The sequence below is a fragment of the Lepisosteus platostomus genome, chromosome 13 (genome assembly GCF_059453375.1).
Source record: "Lepisosteus platostomus isolate fLepPlt1 chromosome 13, fLepPlt1.hap1, whole genome shotgun sequence".
Lineage (NCBI taxonomy): Eukaryota > Metazoa > Chordata > Actinopteri > Semionotiformes > Lepisosteidae > Lepisosteus > Lepisosteus platostomus.
Window position 1 is genome coordinate 24,878,874 of NC_142623.1, and position 15,914 is coordinate 24,894,787.

Sequence of the window (15,914 nt, forward strand, 5' to 3'; positions counted from 1 at the left end):
ATTCAATGCCTGCCTTGAAAATGAAATTATGAAGTCCTAAATGTACTTGGAACAGCATTTAACATTGTTCCTGAGACCATCAGAAGGGTAGTGTAGAGTTACATTATAAAATTGTATAATTGAGTTTGTCAGAAGTTAAAATGGTGTGTCGCTAATCTGCAGTTTTGGTTTACTGTCCTACATCCCAAAATGTCATTAAATAGTGCTGTGTGTTTGGCATATAATCAATGTAAATGCTCAGAGTAGGTCCATCAATGACATCATAGCGCACAGAAATTAATACATCTGTTTGCAATTTGTAATTCTAAGTATTAAAAACTGGCCAACAGGCTTTTTTACTGGCCACTCAGAAGAAAGGCAGTTGCCCTAAACGCAGGTTAAGTTCTATTTAATAAAAGTCACAAGTTTAAACCATGTTCAAGAAGGGGTGCACAATGGGGACTCTCCTTGAAACGGCATCTCCAGGGTCTTCCTGGTTGCCATGAAATCAGCAAGAGATGTGCGGCTTCTCCAGTTGGCACTAACTGTCCTTTTTAGGCACTGCTATGTTCTCATCGTGTTGAAGGGTTTTGTCATTGTGCAGGCTGGAGGAGCTTGCCTGCCCTACCTCATTCTCACTAGCAAACAAAGGAGTCATTGTTGTGAGCAACATGGTAGGATGCAGAAATAAATTCACTTATTAATACCAGCAGTGATGCACCAGAGCATTTATGATCAAAATTAAATACAGAACTCACAATCTACCTTTGTGAACGGGCCGGTATGCCTCTAGAAAATAAGGCTTCAGGAACACCTCAAAAAGATTCCCTGAAAGTCCCTCTATGGTCTCATCAATGGGCAACACATGAATCCTTTTTCCATATTTTACATCAGGACAGGCCTGTATACTGCAGAAAGACAGAAAAAAACAAAATATATTGCTTCAAAAAACAGGCACAGAAAGCCATGTTTTTATCTTTATTCTCTTTTTTGTAACTCTGTTTGCTTTCCATCAAGTTTCCTGGCCATCTTAACAAAACGTAAGATCTCTAATTTCTTTAGCCCTGGACAAATTCTGAACATAATTCAAGTTTTTTTTAAGTCATGTTCACTAACATTAACGTATTACCACATAGATAAAGACAATTTAGTGTCCACAACAATACCAATATCACACAAAAAATATTATCTACATTATTAAAAATGACAGATACTCCAGGTTTACGGCACTAATCAGAATGAAACCAATAGAAGGTACCATAAAAATACTTATTTATAATAAAAGCTGGAATGACACAATATATTAAATAATGTGATGTATATGACAGTTATATCAAAATGCAATTAGAGATCATATATTATATTATGGCCAATCATGATTTTTAACAGTTTTGATCCTGAAGGCAATATAATTGAGGCTCCTCACTGGTGGCAGCCAAGACAAACATTTTTTGCAAGAAATTCAATTTTATACAGTAATTGGCTTGCTCACAAGCCGAAAACAAAAATAAAACCAAATGTCAGAATAAACTTCTCTGAGCACAAAAAGTACTTAATGAAGGAGATAAAAGGTTTTTTCTTGGCAAAATTTTTCTACATGGAAAATTTTCAATGGCATTTATAATCACATTTGTTACTAGAATTTGAAATGGGTATTTCTAAGGCAACAATAAGAACCTAAAACAAAATCTTTAGCTGATTTAACTTAAAGAAAGGTATTTACAGTATGACAAAGAATCAGTCATTGGTTAGAGATGAGGTACCATTTACCCCAGCTCTTCAAAACTAGTATAACAAATTGTTTTTTTGCTTACTTGCTAACCTGTTTTATGAAGGACGAAGTATACTAAAAATTGAATGGGGCATCTTTAAAAAATATTTAAAAAATATTTCTATAAATGTATGCTATATATATTTAAAATATACATGGTTTAATATAGCATGGACACAGTTATTATTTGCATGCTTTTCTACAGTATTTACATGAATAGATTTGTAGTATGAGCAACCAATGTTCTAACTGTATAATTAAACATGAAGCTCCAGTGCTTGAAATAAGATGACATAAGGTCTGTGCCTGAAATCCATTTCGGAAAAGGAACTTTGAAGCTAAAAGAAGTGTGACCACATGACACTCACTGATACTGCTCACTAGATGATGACTGAAGTGTGACCATGGGGCACTCATTGATACTGCTTACCTGAAGGTGATCGTAGTGGGACCAATGACATTCACTGATACCGATCACTTTACAATACCAAGTGGTCATGTGGCATTCGCTGATACTGTTTACCTGATTATGTCACCTAGCCGCACCCGCAGATTGTTCCTGGTGACGCGATTCATGCGCACCCTTTCCTCAGCACAGGTGTCATCTGTCAGAACGATACACACTGTCTGTCTGCGTTTCTTTCCCTTCAGAAGGACTGTGTCACCACGGAACAGCTGGAGCTCCTCCATCTTACTCTGCAGTGACAAGCATTTGACAAAAAGATGTGAGGAGAGGAGCGCAGCTTGTTTCTGTTTCCTGGCACTGCACCTTTAGGAACTAAAAGGAGAATGAGACTTGAATATGGATAAGGTTTTAAACAGTGAAAAAAAATCAGATTTTTAATTGGTCTTATAAAAAGATACAAATCTAAAAAGGCATTCAGAAATATTTCTATGTATATGAAACACACTCAAGAGAAATTACAGGTATTAACATAAAAGTGAGGATTTGAAATTTTATTAACCACTTATTATAATTGATACCTGAAAAAGAGATGAAGGACCCTATTTAGTAAATATAGACAGGTGCTGTCCTTGTCGTAAAAATAGGACCATTTATGAACCACTCTGAATGCAAATCAAATGTGGCTTAGAAGTCTGGCCTCATAATTGGGCAAATGCACAACAATAGTGAAATAAGTAAAATAGCTATTCAAGGTACAGTGAGGGAGTAAGACTGGAACCAAAGGGGATTTAACATTTCCTCCAAAACACCCACAGGAAGCACAAAGAGTTTCAAAACCATCTTTTGTTTTTGCTCATTAGAATGAATGGGAAATGAATAAATTCAACAGCCTGCTTTACCTAACCTGCAATTAAGTCTTGAGCTGCACACGATACATTTGGGTAGCTCATGCCTGCATGATATGGAACCTCTCGGCAGCATAAAAGGCTGGTGCAGCAGAGGATTTCAGGCCTACATGGCAAATAGTATGCTCTCCTCATATTCTCCTTGCAGAACACACAAGCCATCCATAGTAAGTAAATGTTGCATACATTGTGAGTCAGAAAGTTCAAGACAAATGTTCTAAATATTTTGGATCGTCTCCATTTTCTTTTTCTGGTCCCATAAAAATTCAAAGTGTACTCCATTTCTCTTTCATTTGTCTTAAGAGATTTTTTTTCCATGTTAAATATTTTTTCTCTCCCTCATAGCTTACCTTTTCTGGTATTTCCAACTGTTCTTACAGTTTTTCAATTCTTACAGTTTTTTATGTACATTGAAACATAAGTGCTTTCATCTATTGTGTTAGGGTGCTAGCACTAGACAATTGCAGATTTGCTCAATGACTGTGTGTAAATGATGACACTCCCCTAAAGTTATGACTGTGTCCAGTGGTAACACTAACTATCCAGATGGGTACTAAACCACATTTGCTTTACCACATCAGTGGACATAGCCTACTTCCCTACATGTACTGTACAGTATGTCTGATTTTGATGTGATATAAGTAATTTAGGTTAGTACTGGAGCTCTGTAAACACTGCCAAAGAAGTAAAAGTATAGAAATGTTACTCAGTTGTTTGAGTATACTTTAATTTTAGTATCTGAATATCAATAAACTACAACATATCCTTCCACGTAAGACTGCAAACCACTTACTGTACATCACTGCTAACCTGACAATTGGTGAAAGTTAGGATGCACCTTGGATACCAGTCTGCTGCACACCATGTTAACATATTGTTACAGCTTTAGTGCCCGTGATGTTGGAAGGGACAAACCGTGGAATGGCAGGAGAGCGAAAAAGACCCATATGCGTAGCTGCGGAATGGGAGATTAACCCAAGCTCAGCAGTTCAGGAGTCGTATTGAAACCAATGCCCTCAGGCAGCGGACGTGGGGCAACCTGGTGCTAGGCGGATCTCAGGACATACGAATGTCAATGCTGAGCAAAGGTGAATGAGTGACCTGGAAATATATAGCCCCAGAGAGAGAGAAGGACAGCAAAGCACAGGAAACTAGGGACAGGACAGAGTAGGAGCACCCTCTGGCTGCAGAGGGGGTGACAGTACCCCCCTCTTCATGGGCGGCTCCTGATGCCCATACAAATAAGTGAGCTGCACAGCACTTGGGAGACCAAGGAAACAAACCACAAAAAAAAAGATAGGAGCCAAAAGTTCCAAGACACACAGGACAGGGGGACCAGAGAGAGGGGGAAACCAGGAAGTGAAAAATCAAAACACCAAGCAAAAAAACAAGAATAAAAACACAAAAACCCGGGAAAAAATACCGCAGACTGGGCAATAGGCATGTTCACATTCTATCACTGATATCGGAGTGGACAACCCGAAGAAAGTCAGGCCGCAGCCTGCTCACAGGCACAGATGTCCGGATTGATATCCAGCAATAAGAATGGAGGAACGGCAAAAAAGGCTCACCAAACTAACGCTGATATCGGCAGAAGACAACCTGAGGAAAGCCAGGCCACAGCCCGCTCACAGGCACGGATGTCAGGAAGGTGATATCCAGCAATTAGAATGGGAGAGGAAAAGGCTCACCATCCTATCGCTGATACCGGAGTGGACAACCCGAGGAAAGCCAGGCACACAGCCCGCTCACAGGCACGGATGACCGGAGTGATATCCAGCGATGAGGATAGGTGGGACATCTCAACATTCAATCACGGACTCCGGAATGACAACCCGAGGAAATCCAGGCTGCAGACCGCTCACAGGCACAGGAGTCGGAAAAGGCATCCCGTGATTAGAATAGGAGAGCTGAGAGAAAAAAAAGCCCAGAAAAAAAAACTGCGGAAAAACAAAAAGCACCGCTCGCGGGGTCAGTAGGAGGCTCAGCATTCTGTCACGAATGTCGGAGAGGACAAACCATGGAATGGCAGGAGAGCAAAAAAGATCCTTTGTGTAGCGGCGGAATGGGGGATTAACCCGGGCTCAGCAGTTCAGGAGTCGTATAGAAACCTATGCCCTCAGGCAGTGGACGTGGGGCGACCTGGTGCTAGGCGGCTCTCAGGACATCCGAACGTCAATGCTGAGCGAAGGGGAATGAGTGACCTGGAAATATATAGCCCCAGAGAGAGAGACAATGGAAGGACAGCAAAGCACAGGAAACTAGGGACAGGACAGAATAGGAGCGCCCTCTGGCTGCAGAGGGCATGCCATTTAGATGACAGAAAAGTGTCTCTTAGATTTTGTGACACTTGAAAGAGTAAACACTTCTAACTTTAAAGGAGAGAGGATGTTTGCTGAGGTCTGGGGCGCCCTTGAACAATTGTAAAGGTTGCCTTAGTATACCTAGGGAAATTGTGGATTAATGATAGGGCAGGAACAGTACAGACACACACAATATAAGATCACAATATAGAGCTCACAGAGGAGGACAGGAGGAGAAGAGAGAAAGAAGAAGAGGAGAAGCAGAGAGAAGAGAGAGGAGTCCAGAGGAGTTAGGACTTGAAGCTTGTGCCAAGCGAGCGCCCCTACTTCATGATCAGCAGCCATATCACCCTGCAATTCACAACTGGCAGCCCACTGAAGCTAAGCAGGTGTGAGCCTGGTCAGTACCTGGATGGAAGAGACCTCCTGGGAAAAACTAAGGTTGCTGCTGGAAGAGGTGTTAGTGGGGCCAGCAGGGGGCGCTCACCCTGTGGTCCATGTGGGTCCTAATGCCCCAGTATAGTGACGGGGACACTATACTGTAAACAGGCGTCGTCCTTCGGATGAGACGTAAAACCGAGGTCCTGACTCTCTGTGGTCATTAAAAATCCCAGGGCGTCTCTCGTAAAGAGTAGGGGTGTAACCCCGGCGTCCTGGCCAAATTTCCCATTGGCCCTTACCAATTATGACCTCCTAATAATCCCCATCTTTGAATTGGTTTCATTACTCTGCTCTCCTCCCCACTGATAGCTGATGTGTGGTGAGAGTTCTGGCACACTATGGCTGCCGTCGCATCATCCAGGTGGATGCTGCACATTGGTGGTGGTGGAGGGGAGTCCCCATTACCTGTAAAAGCGCTTTGAGTGGAGTGTCCAGAAAAGCGCTATATAAATGAAAGCAATTATTATTATTATTATTATTATTATTATTATTATTATTATTATTATTATTATTATTATTATTATTATTATGATCATCCAAATCAAACCTGACTGGATGGAACCTTGTTAGAGAGCGTGCTTTTCTGTGTTTTTAGGGAACTTGGGTTTCCTGGGTAAAAGATACCTCAGTTAGAAATGTCCTTCCTGCTTAGGGTGCATTTTTAAGGATAGGGATATAGGCTCCCATTTATTTTGTGGAATCCGGCATGCAGAGAGAAATTTAACTGCACCTTGCATTTTTTTTAGTTTGAAGGTAGCTCATCTCTTGTGTAGCCTCTGTAGGCATATTAAGAGTTTAATGCTTATTAGCAGTCTGGAGTTTTCTGTGTGACCAGAATGTTAGGCCTCTGAAACGCCTTGTTTGTAAATACTGTACATAAAGTAACTTGTACGTGGTATGTTGTGTGCAGTGTAGTTTGTGTTTTGTCAGTGTAATAAATATTTGTTTTAACCAAGTGTATCTGGATTATTACTTCTCTCACCAAAACTGTGTCAGAGAATAAAAAATTCCTGTGCCTCTAATTATACCAAGCGCTCGGGTATATTGTTAGAAATGAATTACAAGTCGGAGGTTATGAATAATTATTTCACTGACTGACTAAACTGCTCGGTCAATTCCTGATTTTCACCAGTTTCGTAACCCCGCATTTGTAACAATATATTCAAGAAAATATTCAATAATAATGAATTAATTAAGCTTTACTTGTTCCATATACACACATGTGCATATAGGGTGCAATTCAGAACTGCAATTCAAACTCCTCACAGAAGGTACACCAGCCCCAGCTTGAACAAAGGAACAAAGGGCTGTAAGGCCACTGCCTAATGGGGCACTAATGCCATACAGTTGTGGCCTCTGCACTTTTAGTGAAATTTCCCTCTAGGTTTCCCCTTAAATTTATTTTTTTAATAAAAAGGTGCAACTACACCTTTATCAGAATAAACAGCTTAAACAATGTTTCATTTCATTTTACAGTGATGGAAAATAAATATGGAATACTTTGTTTTCATATCTTACAGTACTTATTTTGTGTTGCATGAAATCAGTTACAGTACATGATATCCAGATGATATCCAGATGTTTTTGTGAGAGATGAACAGTATGTTAACTGGGGACTTACTGGTGGACTTACAGACAAGTTGCTTTTGAAGGCTGATTCATTTTTGCAAGCTAAAGCAGACCTCTGAACTGTTCTCATCTTTCATGTAAAACACATATCTTGCACACAGCACCTGTGACAGGCAGACAATGCTGTTGTCTTCATTTAGGGCTTCATCGACGATTAGCCGGTTGGGGCGATGCTTCTGTTTCAGGATGGCAGTGGAGTAATCCTCCCCCTTGGAACTGAGGAGACATTGCATTCACAGTGAAAATAATGGTACAGCCACAATTAAATTCTCAATAGATTGATGGTCATATAGGAAGAATGGGATTATAACACTTTTCTAAATGCATAGAGAAAAAAAAGATTTAAACAGATTCAACTTGCATGGCTAAGTAGATTGTTCTGCACCCCTACAATCCCATGGAAAACAAATGGTTTATTCAGCAAATCCAAATTCTGTAAGAGCAGTCATCTCTTAAACAGCTCTAAGAACAAGAAACAATTGCTGAGCAATGTCAAGGCAGCTTGCTTTTTATCTTTCAAAAATGGGTTTTATAGTGCTTTCAGAAAGTATTCACCACCCTTGCATTTTGATCACAATTTGCTGGAACTTTAGAACTCAATGAATTAATAGAAATTCAATTATATGGGATTTTTGTCACTAATCTACACAAAGTGCTGGATACTATCAAAGTGAAACAAAGTTCTGGAAATGTTTAATATGTGATTTAAAATAAAATACTGAAATGTCTTGATATAATAAGTATTCATGCTTTTTGCTATGAAATTTTAAGTTAAGCTGAGGTACATCTCACTTCCTTGTTGACATGATTTCATAAGAAATGCACCTGTCTTAATAAGGTCTCTCAATTGACAGTGCATGTTACATGTGACCAATGATTCTCTGGTCTAATGAAAAAAAATTGAACTTTCGGTTCTGAATGCAAAGTGCTATTTCTGGGGCACACCAAACACAGCTCCAGACACATGTAACACCACCTCTACCACGAAGCATAGTGGTGGCAGCATCATCTTATGGGCAGGGACTGGGACATTTTTCATGATAGAAGGCACAAATGGAGCTGAAAACAGACAAATCAGACAAATCCTTAAGTCAGCAAAAGACAGACTGGGGTGAAGATTCAAATTCTTACAGAACCATGGCACTGAACATAAAGCCAAAATGAGACTGGAGTGCCTCCAGAACAAGATTGCCAGCATACTTCAGAAATTACCCATCTGAGGAAGAATAAAAATAATTCCCAAATCCAGATATGCAAAGCTGATACTGGCATACCCAAAAAGACTCAGAGTTTTAATTAAAAAAGAACACTCAGAGCTAAAATAAAAGCTGCAAAAGATGCTGCTATAAAGTATTGACTCAGGGGGGTGAGTACTTAAGTAAAAAAGATATTTATGTTTTTCATTTTTCATATGTTTTTTATACAATTAAAATATGTTTTGCCTTTTTAAATTGTTACATATGCTGTGTGAATCAAAGGAAAAATGTGATTCATTAAATATTCTGTTTGTAACAACAATATTTGGAATTTTTCAGGGGGGATGAATACTTTCTGAAGGCAATGTATTGCTACACACATAAGCTCAGTCACTGAGCCAGCCTCACATGCCTGTCACTTGTTCTTATAGAAGACATTACAAAAAATTGTTTTTCTTTCTTAACTGAATAAGTATAAAGGATCAACATATAAATCTTTTCTCCCATCTCAAAGGGTTAAAGAGACTCTGCCCATTCATGACTCTCAGCTCCAGTTACTCCACATGACTTGAGGAGCCAAATATAGCTGACAGAAGAGGCCTGTTTACACTACTAAAAGATTACAGTCTAAGCTCAGTGTGCTTGCATTTTTGGAAATCCTTAAAAAAAAGATGCCATTTCACAATTTCTGTCACACATGTTTTAGTGTTATCACAAATCTGAGAGGTCATTGCTGTGCTTTAAGATCCATTACATATATAAATTTCTAAATTTTTACAGATATAATATTTTCATTTATTTTTAATTCCACAGTTTGAACTTCATACACAAAAATATTAACTTGGCTGCACAAATACATTAATAGTTATAAATCTTGCACAAAGCAAATCTAAGCTAAAAATACAGCATTATCTGAAAACACTTTCAATACTAATATTTATTATGGGCACCTTACTGTGTATTAACATCAACTTGGAATTATTTTGACATTGTCCAAAAACAGTTCATTTTTCCTTAAAAACATTAAGCCCTCTTAACAAGTCCTTAAAAATAGAATGTTTTATCATTTGGGTTCCTTTACTTACTGTATAAATAAAACTACTGTGAAAAGAGTGAATCCTTCCTATTAAAATCAATCAAATAAAATCAAACTCAAATAAAAAAAATACAAAGGCAACAGTGCTGTCAAAACTTGACGAAATCCTTCCACTTTTCATTGCAATTGCAGTTACTTATTCAATAAGTTATTGTGAAACAGAACATTTAATGTTAACCAGACTCTTCTGTAAAGAAATTCTCTCGTTCACTACCTTGGATCAATGTGCGATCAAATCATACATTTGTATGCTTGAAAATCCTATACAGTACATGGATATGCATTTAAAACTGAGAATGGGAGGCAATTCTTCATGCAAAGATTTGTAGGGCTATGGCATAAAGCTACCCAACCGTTTTGTTGAAGCTGATACCATCAATTTCTTTGAGAAACAGTCAAACCAAATCTTTGGATCAGTATCAAACAGGCTAGAATAGTCGTATGGCGCACTCTCGTTTGCAGCTATTCTTAAACTCTCTTATACTGTTATAATCCATCAGGCGTATCTGATCGGCAATAAAGATGGGATAGGAATGCAAGGAACATCTGTATACTGTATACACACCGCGTTGTACTGTGCCAGGACTACTATATTTATCACGAGGCAAAAAAAGGGTTAATGAAACAGTGCACATGAAACAACTCATCAGCAGCTGCGTGTGTACTGTATCCAACTTTGGCGTTTTGTTGCTATGCAGTTCTTCTGTTGAAACTTTAAATGATTATATTGTTGTTAAACTGAAACCAATGAAGAATACCTACAGTAGTAAGGTGATGACGTCTTAATATCGGAATAATGTGTCCATATACAGTACATTATGTGCTCGATGAAAATGGACTCCAAGAGAGAATAATCTGGGAATAAATTGATCAGCCCCGAGAATTACATAAAGGAGCTAAATTACTTTTGAAATGACGTGGTATTAAATACTTAGTTTTTCTTTGTCAACAGCGTACTAAACCTTTGATATTAGCAATACTCTTGTAAGTAAAACTGAAATTCTCAGATTATCTTCAGAGTATTATTTAATATAATAGAAAATATCAAAAATGTCAAACCCGAATTGAAAGTCTTCATATTATGTAACCGAGTTGTTTTTACAAATACATTTTAATAAGAAAATAAACTGTATAAACAGACAATTGCAAAACAAAACTATTATCAAATTTCCTGCCGATATAGTTTAACTTCGTGTATGGTCTTTACAATTTATAATTCTCAACCCCAACTCTGGAGCAAGCGGTCATGCTAAAAAAAGTATCGAAAAAGGTCAGTAAACTTGCAGTACCTAGCGCCCAACACGTATGAGACAACATCACACAGATTTGAAAAATAAAAGTACTTACTCCCCTTCTGTCGCTGGCATGTCAATATTTTTAGTGACTGTTAGCAGGTCTAAATCTCCTTTTTATAATTTATTATGTTTTTTTTTTTATTATTGTGGTTGTTGTCTACGTTCTACGTGGTTGTTTAAACCCCCTATTGCTGGGTCTATATTTTCCAACATCAGCAGGCAGATGCTGGACTCGGTCCCAGAGCAGATCTCATGTCACTCCGTAGTCTGAGTCAGACGCAGATTTTTCCAGCACTCGCTGCACTAAACAGTCACAAAGGCAAATCGATCATCGCATTGTAACCCTGAAACAAAAATCAAGAATTTTATATTCATGTGAATTCAAGTCCTTGTGAACGATCTTAACTCGTCTCTGCTGTTTTACTAGTACTGTCCTTACTGCATAAAGTGTAACAGTAGATTTCCCATGTGCGCCGAAGCCGCAGATAAAAGTCATCTCTCTGCTCTGAAACCTCATTGCCGAACGCATTCCATCCATAGCACCACAAACTAGGAGCGAATATCGTAATTAATATGACGAAACACGATATACGGCATATCCAGAACGAATAATATACTGTTGTGTCTTGTTAAATACGTTTACAGTTATTTCATGTGTCAACCCTATGGAAGCCCGTTTCCGCCAGGGAGTAAAAATAAACGCGCTTTGGTATCTCAGAATTCCGATTTAGTAACTCAGAATTGCGAATTAGTAACTCAGAATTCCGACTTCGTAACTCAGAATTGCGACTTTATATCTCACATTTGCGACTTCGAAATATTTCATTGTCTGTCCTTTTGTTATTGTAACGGATTCGGGTTCTAGGGCTTGTGCCCTCGCCGCTCCCACTCTAGTTCGTGCCTCACTGCATTGGCTCGAACCCTGGATAAACGAGAGGTCTTGCCATCTGAGCTAAAGAAGACCTTCTTTTTTAAGTAAAAAAGGACATACAATGGAAATACGTAAAAAGTACGTTTCAGCTTTTATAATTGTGAATTCCTCTGGATGTGAAGTGCCTATTTCTGTATCTTATTTCATATTCCGTCTCCGTAAATAAAAACTAATTTAAAAAGCCCACCGTGCACTATTCCATCCGGGTACTATGGAAGCCTCACTGGCGGAAATGGGATTCTATAAAAATTAGTGTAATCAATTTGTAATTGTAATCAGGGCACTGTACAAGACAAGTCTTCAGGCCTTTAGATCCTATGATCCTGTACGATTCATGAAAATAGTGTAACGGAACGGCCGACATACAGGTTGTACGATCTGGTTGCAGTGTGGTGACGGCGCCGCCCTCCCCTGCGCATAACAGGGATGCTGGCCGCCGGGGTTAAAGAAAGTGTTCTTTAGCTCAGCTGGCAAAACCTGGGTTCGAGCCAATGCGGTGAGGCACGAACTAGGGTGGGAGCGGTGAGGGCACAAGCCCTAGAACCCGAATCCATTACAATAACAAAAGGACAGACAATGAAATATGGGCTATTTCGAAGTCGCAAATTCTGACTTGGCATTCTGAGTTGCTAAGTCACAATTCTGAGATACTAAGTCGGAATTAATGTTTCTTTATTAACCCTATACAATTTCTTGCATTAGGAATTCATCTTTTCACATACCCCAGCTTTTCTCCATGGAAACACAGACAGGGAGAGAAGCTTGGGGTCAGAGCGCAGGGTCTGTACAGCACCCCTGGAGCAGTTAGGGTTAAGGGCCTTGCTCAGGGGCCCAACAGAGTAGGATTCCTCTGCTAGCCACAGGATTTGAACCAGCAACCTTCTAGTCACAGGCGCAGATCCTTAGCCACAGAGCCATCTGAGTTACTAAGTTGCAATTCTGAGATACCATAGCGTGTTTTTTTTTTACTTCCTGGCGGAAACGGGCTTCCATATCAACCTAATCGATCAAATTCAAGTCTGTTATTTAGTTATTTTTCCACTTGAAGACATAAGTTATATTTTTCTAAAACCACATACAGTTTGTCCGTGACATATACATGACAGAACACGATAACTGGACAAACGACACATGATCAGATGTTCTGTGTTCCTGTTGTCGAATGTTATATAGGAATGTTCACAGATTCCTCTCTAACATATTGTCACATACTGTATAGGGAGACCCCTCAAACAAGAATTATCCAAGCTTCCTGTATGACTGCACCACCTCCTGTAGCACCAATTACATAGGGTGCTAGGCTGCTTACTACCTTGCTTACAGGTTCTCTTCATTTCCCAGAAACGCCACTGCATCCATAGACAAGACAATTATTAAGGGAGGAGCATAGTTTACTACAACAATTTGTTACTGCCATAAATACTGAGGTAGGACAATTGCTGGGACAATTGTAATAAATACTGAGGTAGGACAATTGCTGTAGCAAAGTCTATTTGTAATGGGGATGGATTAATTAATGTGCATGGGGAGAATGTGTTATTGGGATTAATTACTGTGGAGTGGATCAATTATTTATCAGAGACAATGTTACAGGACTTCATATTTCCCTCATATTTGTATGGCTATATTACTGTGTAGTAATACACAGTGTTACTGTGTAGTGTTTCAGACAGCCAAAAATCAGCAATGTCTTCTTTTTAAAAGATGTTGTGAGGTTGTGTGAGGCAGCACACAATAGGGGCACAGGTTCGAGGCAGGGCCTCGAACACAGACACACGCCACACACAAGTCCTTATACAGTGTCATACCAATGCCTTGGCGGTACTAAAACCTGAAATGTGAACATAGATACGATCCTGCCAGTGGACAGTCAACAGTGGTAAATACTGCCTGTGAGCCTGTTGGGTTCAGCCTCTTCCATCTTATTCTCATGTCATACATAGTTCATATACAAAAGAACATAAGGACACACAATCCACTCTAATTTGCTATCACTGTGGAAGACTAGGGTACATATGGGTTATCTTTGTTATGTACCTATCATCGTCAGGGAGAAAAATGCAGAGACATTGTGCGGAGTCAGATTGAATAGTAAATTGGAGAATGTATTGATAGATGCTGGTACCATTCAGACACTACTATGGGCTAATCAATTTGATGAAATTGAAAAAGACACAGGTAAAGTCACTATTCAGTGCATTCATGAAGCTGAGCGCAATTATGATATTACTGAATGTAAATTAAATTTGTTCAGTGACAAAAGTACTGACACACAGTTGAGGTTTTGAATAATGTGCCTTATGACTGTTTTGGATGGGATCTAATTATGTTGCATGAGTTACTGCAAAGTTAAATACTATATATTAATGTTGTGACTCACAGTCAGATTAAACAGGTCCATGTGGACGGGAAAGTTGAGCAATCCTACTCTTTGCAAAACTGGATTTAGAAGTAAGTGAAGGAAATACCAGAAACAGTAGGAAACATAGTCATGAGGACAAATATTTATGAACACAAAGACGACTGTCAGAAAGAACATACTTGGTAATTGAAAGTCAGTTTAATTTTAAAGACTCACAGAGTTAAGACTCTACTCTGGCAATATTATTCATCAAAGTCAAAGAGGGAAAAATAGACCTGTCTGAAGAGAAGATTGTATTGGACCATTGGTTACTGTTTAGAGCAGCTAGGGGAAGCAATTGGTGCCCAAAGATGGATAGAATCAGAATTTAGGAAATGTGTCATTCTATACCCATTGATACTATACCCATAAGATACTGCGATGCCCTGTGGGTCGTGGACACCATTTGGTGATGGTACAGTTGTGTCCAAAGCAGGTGACATGCTTTCACAGTCTATTGGGGAACTTTTTTGCTCACTGTTTTACTAGATTTTTACCAGTTTCCCCAACTTATACATACTCTCCTCTGAGAGTGGTGTTATCACTCAGCCCCCCTTGTTGAAGCAACCAGGAGACAAAGGCTTAATCTTACTTATATCTCATGCTTACTTCACTTAAACTTATATATTAACAACTCTCTCTGTGTACTTTAAGGCTCACAGCCTTGTAGTTATGACAACTCTCTCAGTGTCACATTACCTCTTACTCTAGTTCTTAGAAACTCTCTCACATTCACTCACGCCTTGATCTTCTCTATGATCTCCTTCGAGATCATCTTCTTAAAGTTCTCTCATGTCACTGTGTCCTCAGCTCACAGACTCTTAAACCCAGTTACCTGAAGTTTGTATACTCACTGATTCATCCCTTTTGGGGAGTAACAGTGTAAGACCCTCAACTTGGTCAATCCAGTTTGGCCAGAACTGCTGTACTGGTTGGCCAATACTGCAATGGCTGAGGCTTTTATTCTTACTCTTTCCCATCCCTTGATGTTCATGCTTCTGCTACGAGCCTTCCCTACTCCTAACCTCATTACTAGGTTTAGTCCTGATCTCTCATAGACTTTGTTTCCAAGATCCTTCTGCTCCTTCCCATGTTCTCTTTTAGAGCTTCTCACTCCAGATTGATTACACAACTCACATCCTGTCTTGGAGCTTCTCACACTAGCATGATCACAAATATGAAGTCAAATAATATAGCCTATTTCTCTCTCTAGGGTTGTTTGCAGCCCAGTGCCTGTTCTCTTGCCATATCCTACAGTAACTCATTTGTTTTCTCTTTTCTCCTCCAGTATGGTCACTCTCACTCCCATACCTCTGCATAACTTGTGAGGCTGCTGTATTTATAATCTCAGCTAGCTATTCCACCTCACCCCGCTATAGTGGTCATATTAGGTCATGCCTAATATGTGGGAGACTATCTTTATCATGGGTTCTCTCTTTACTGATGGTAGTTCAGGAATGGCAGCCTGAGATGTTCTTTGTTCTAGGGAAGTATTCAGTCTGCTCTTTTAGCCCTCCCACAGCTGAATCTTGTTAACTCACAAGCTCTGTTCAGCTGTTGT

General features: G+C 39.3%; 1 protein-coding gene across 1 annotated transcript in view; it reads right to left on the reverse strand.

Annotated features, from left to right (window-relative positions):
• LOC148650230 (transitional endoplasmic reticulum ATPase) overlaps window positions 1-11,531 on the reverse strand; it is a 34,675-nt gene extending 23,144 nt beyond the window's left edge. The window contains exons 1-4 of the mRNA XM_088603795.1: window positions 11,074-11,531; window positions 7,539-7,650; window positions 2,274-2,446; window positions 745-887 (exon numbers count right to left, since the gene is read on the reverse strand). Of these exons, the coding sequence (XP_088459921.1) occupies window positions 745-887; window positions 2,274-2,446; window positions 7,539-7,650; window positions 11,074-11,093 (448 nt within the window). The 5' untranslated portion in view covers window positions 11,094-11,531. The remainder of the gene's footprint in view (window positions 1-744; window positions 888-2,273; window positions 2,447-7,538; window positions 7,651-11,073) is intronic.
• Window positions 11,532-15,914: the final 4,383 nt, after the last annotated feature.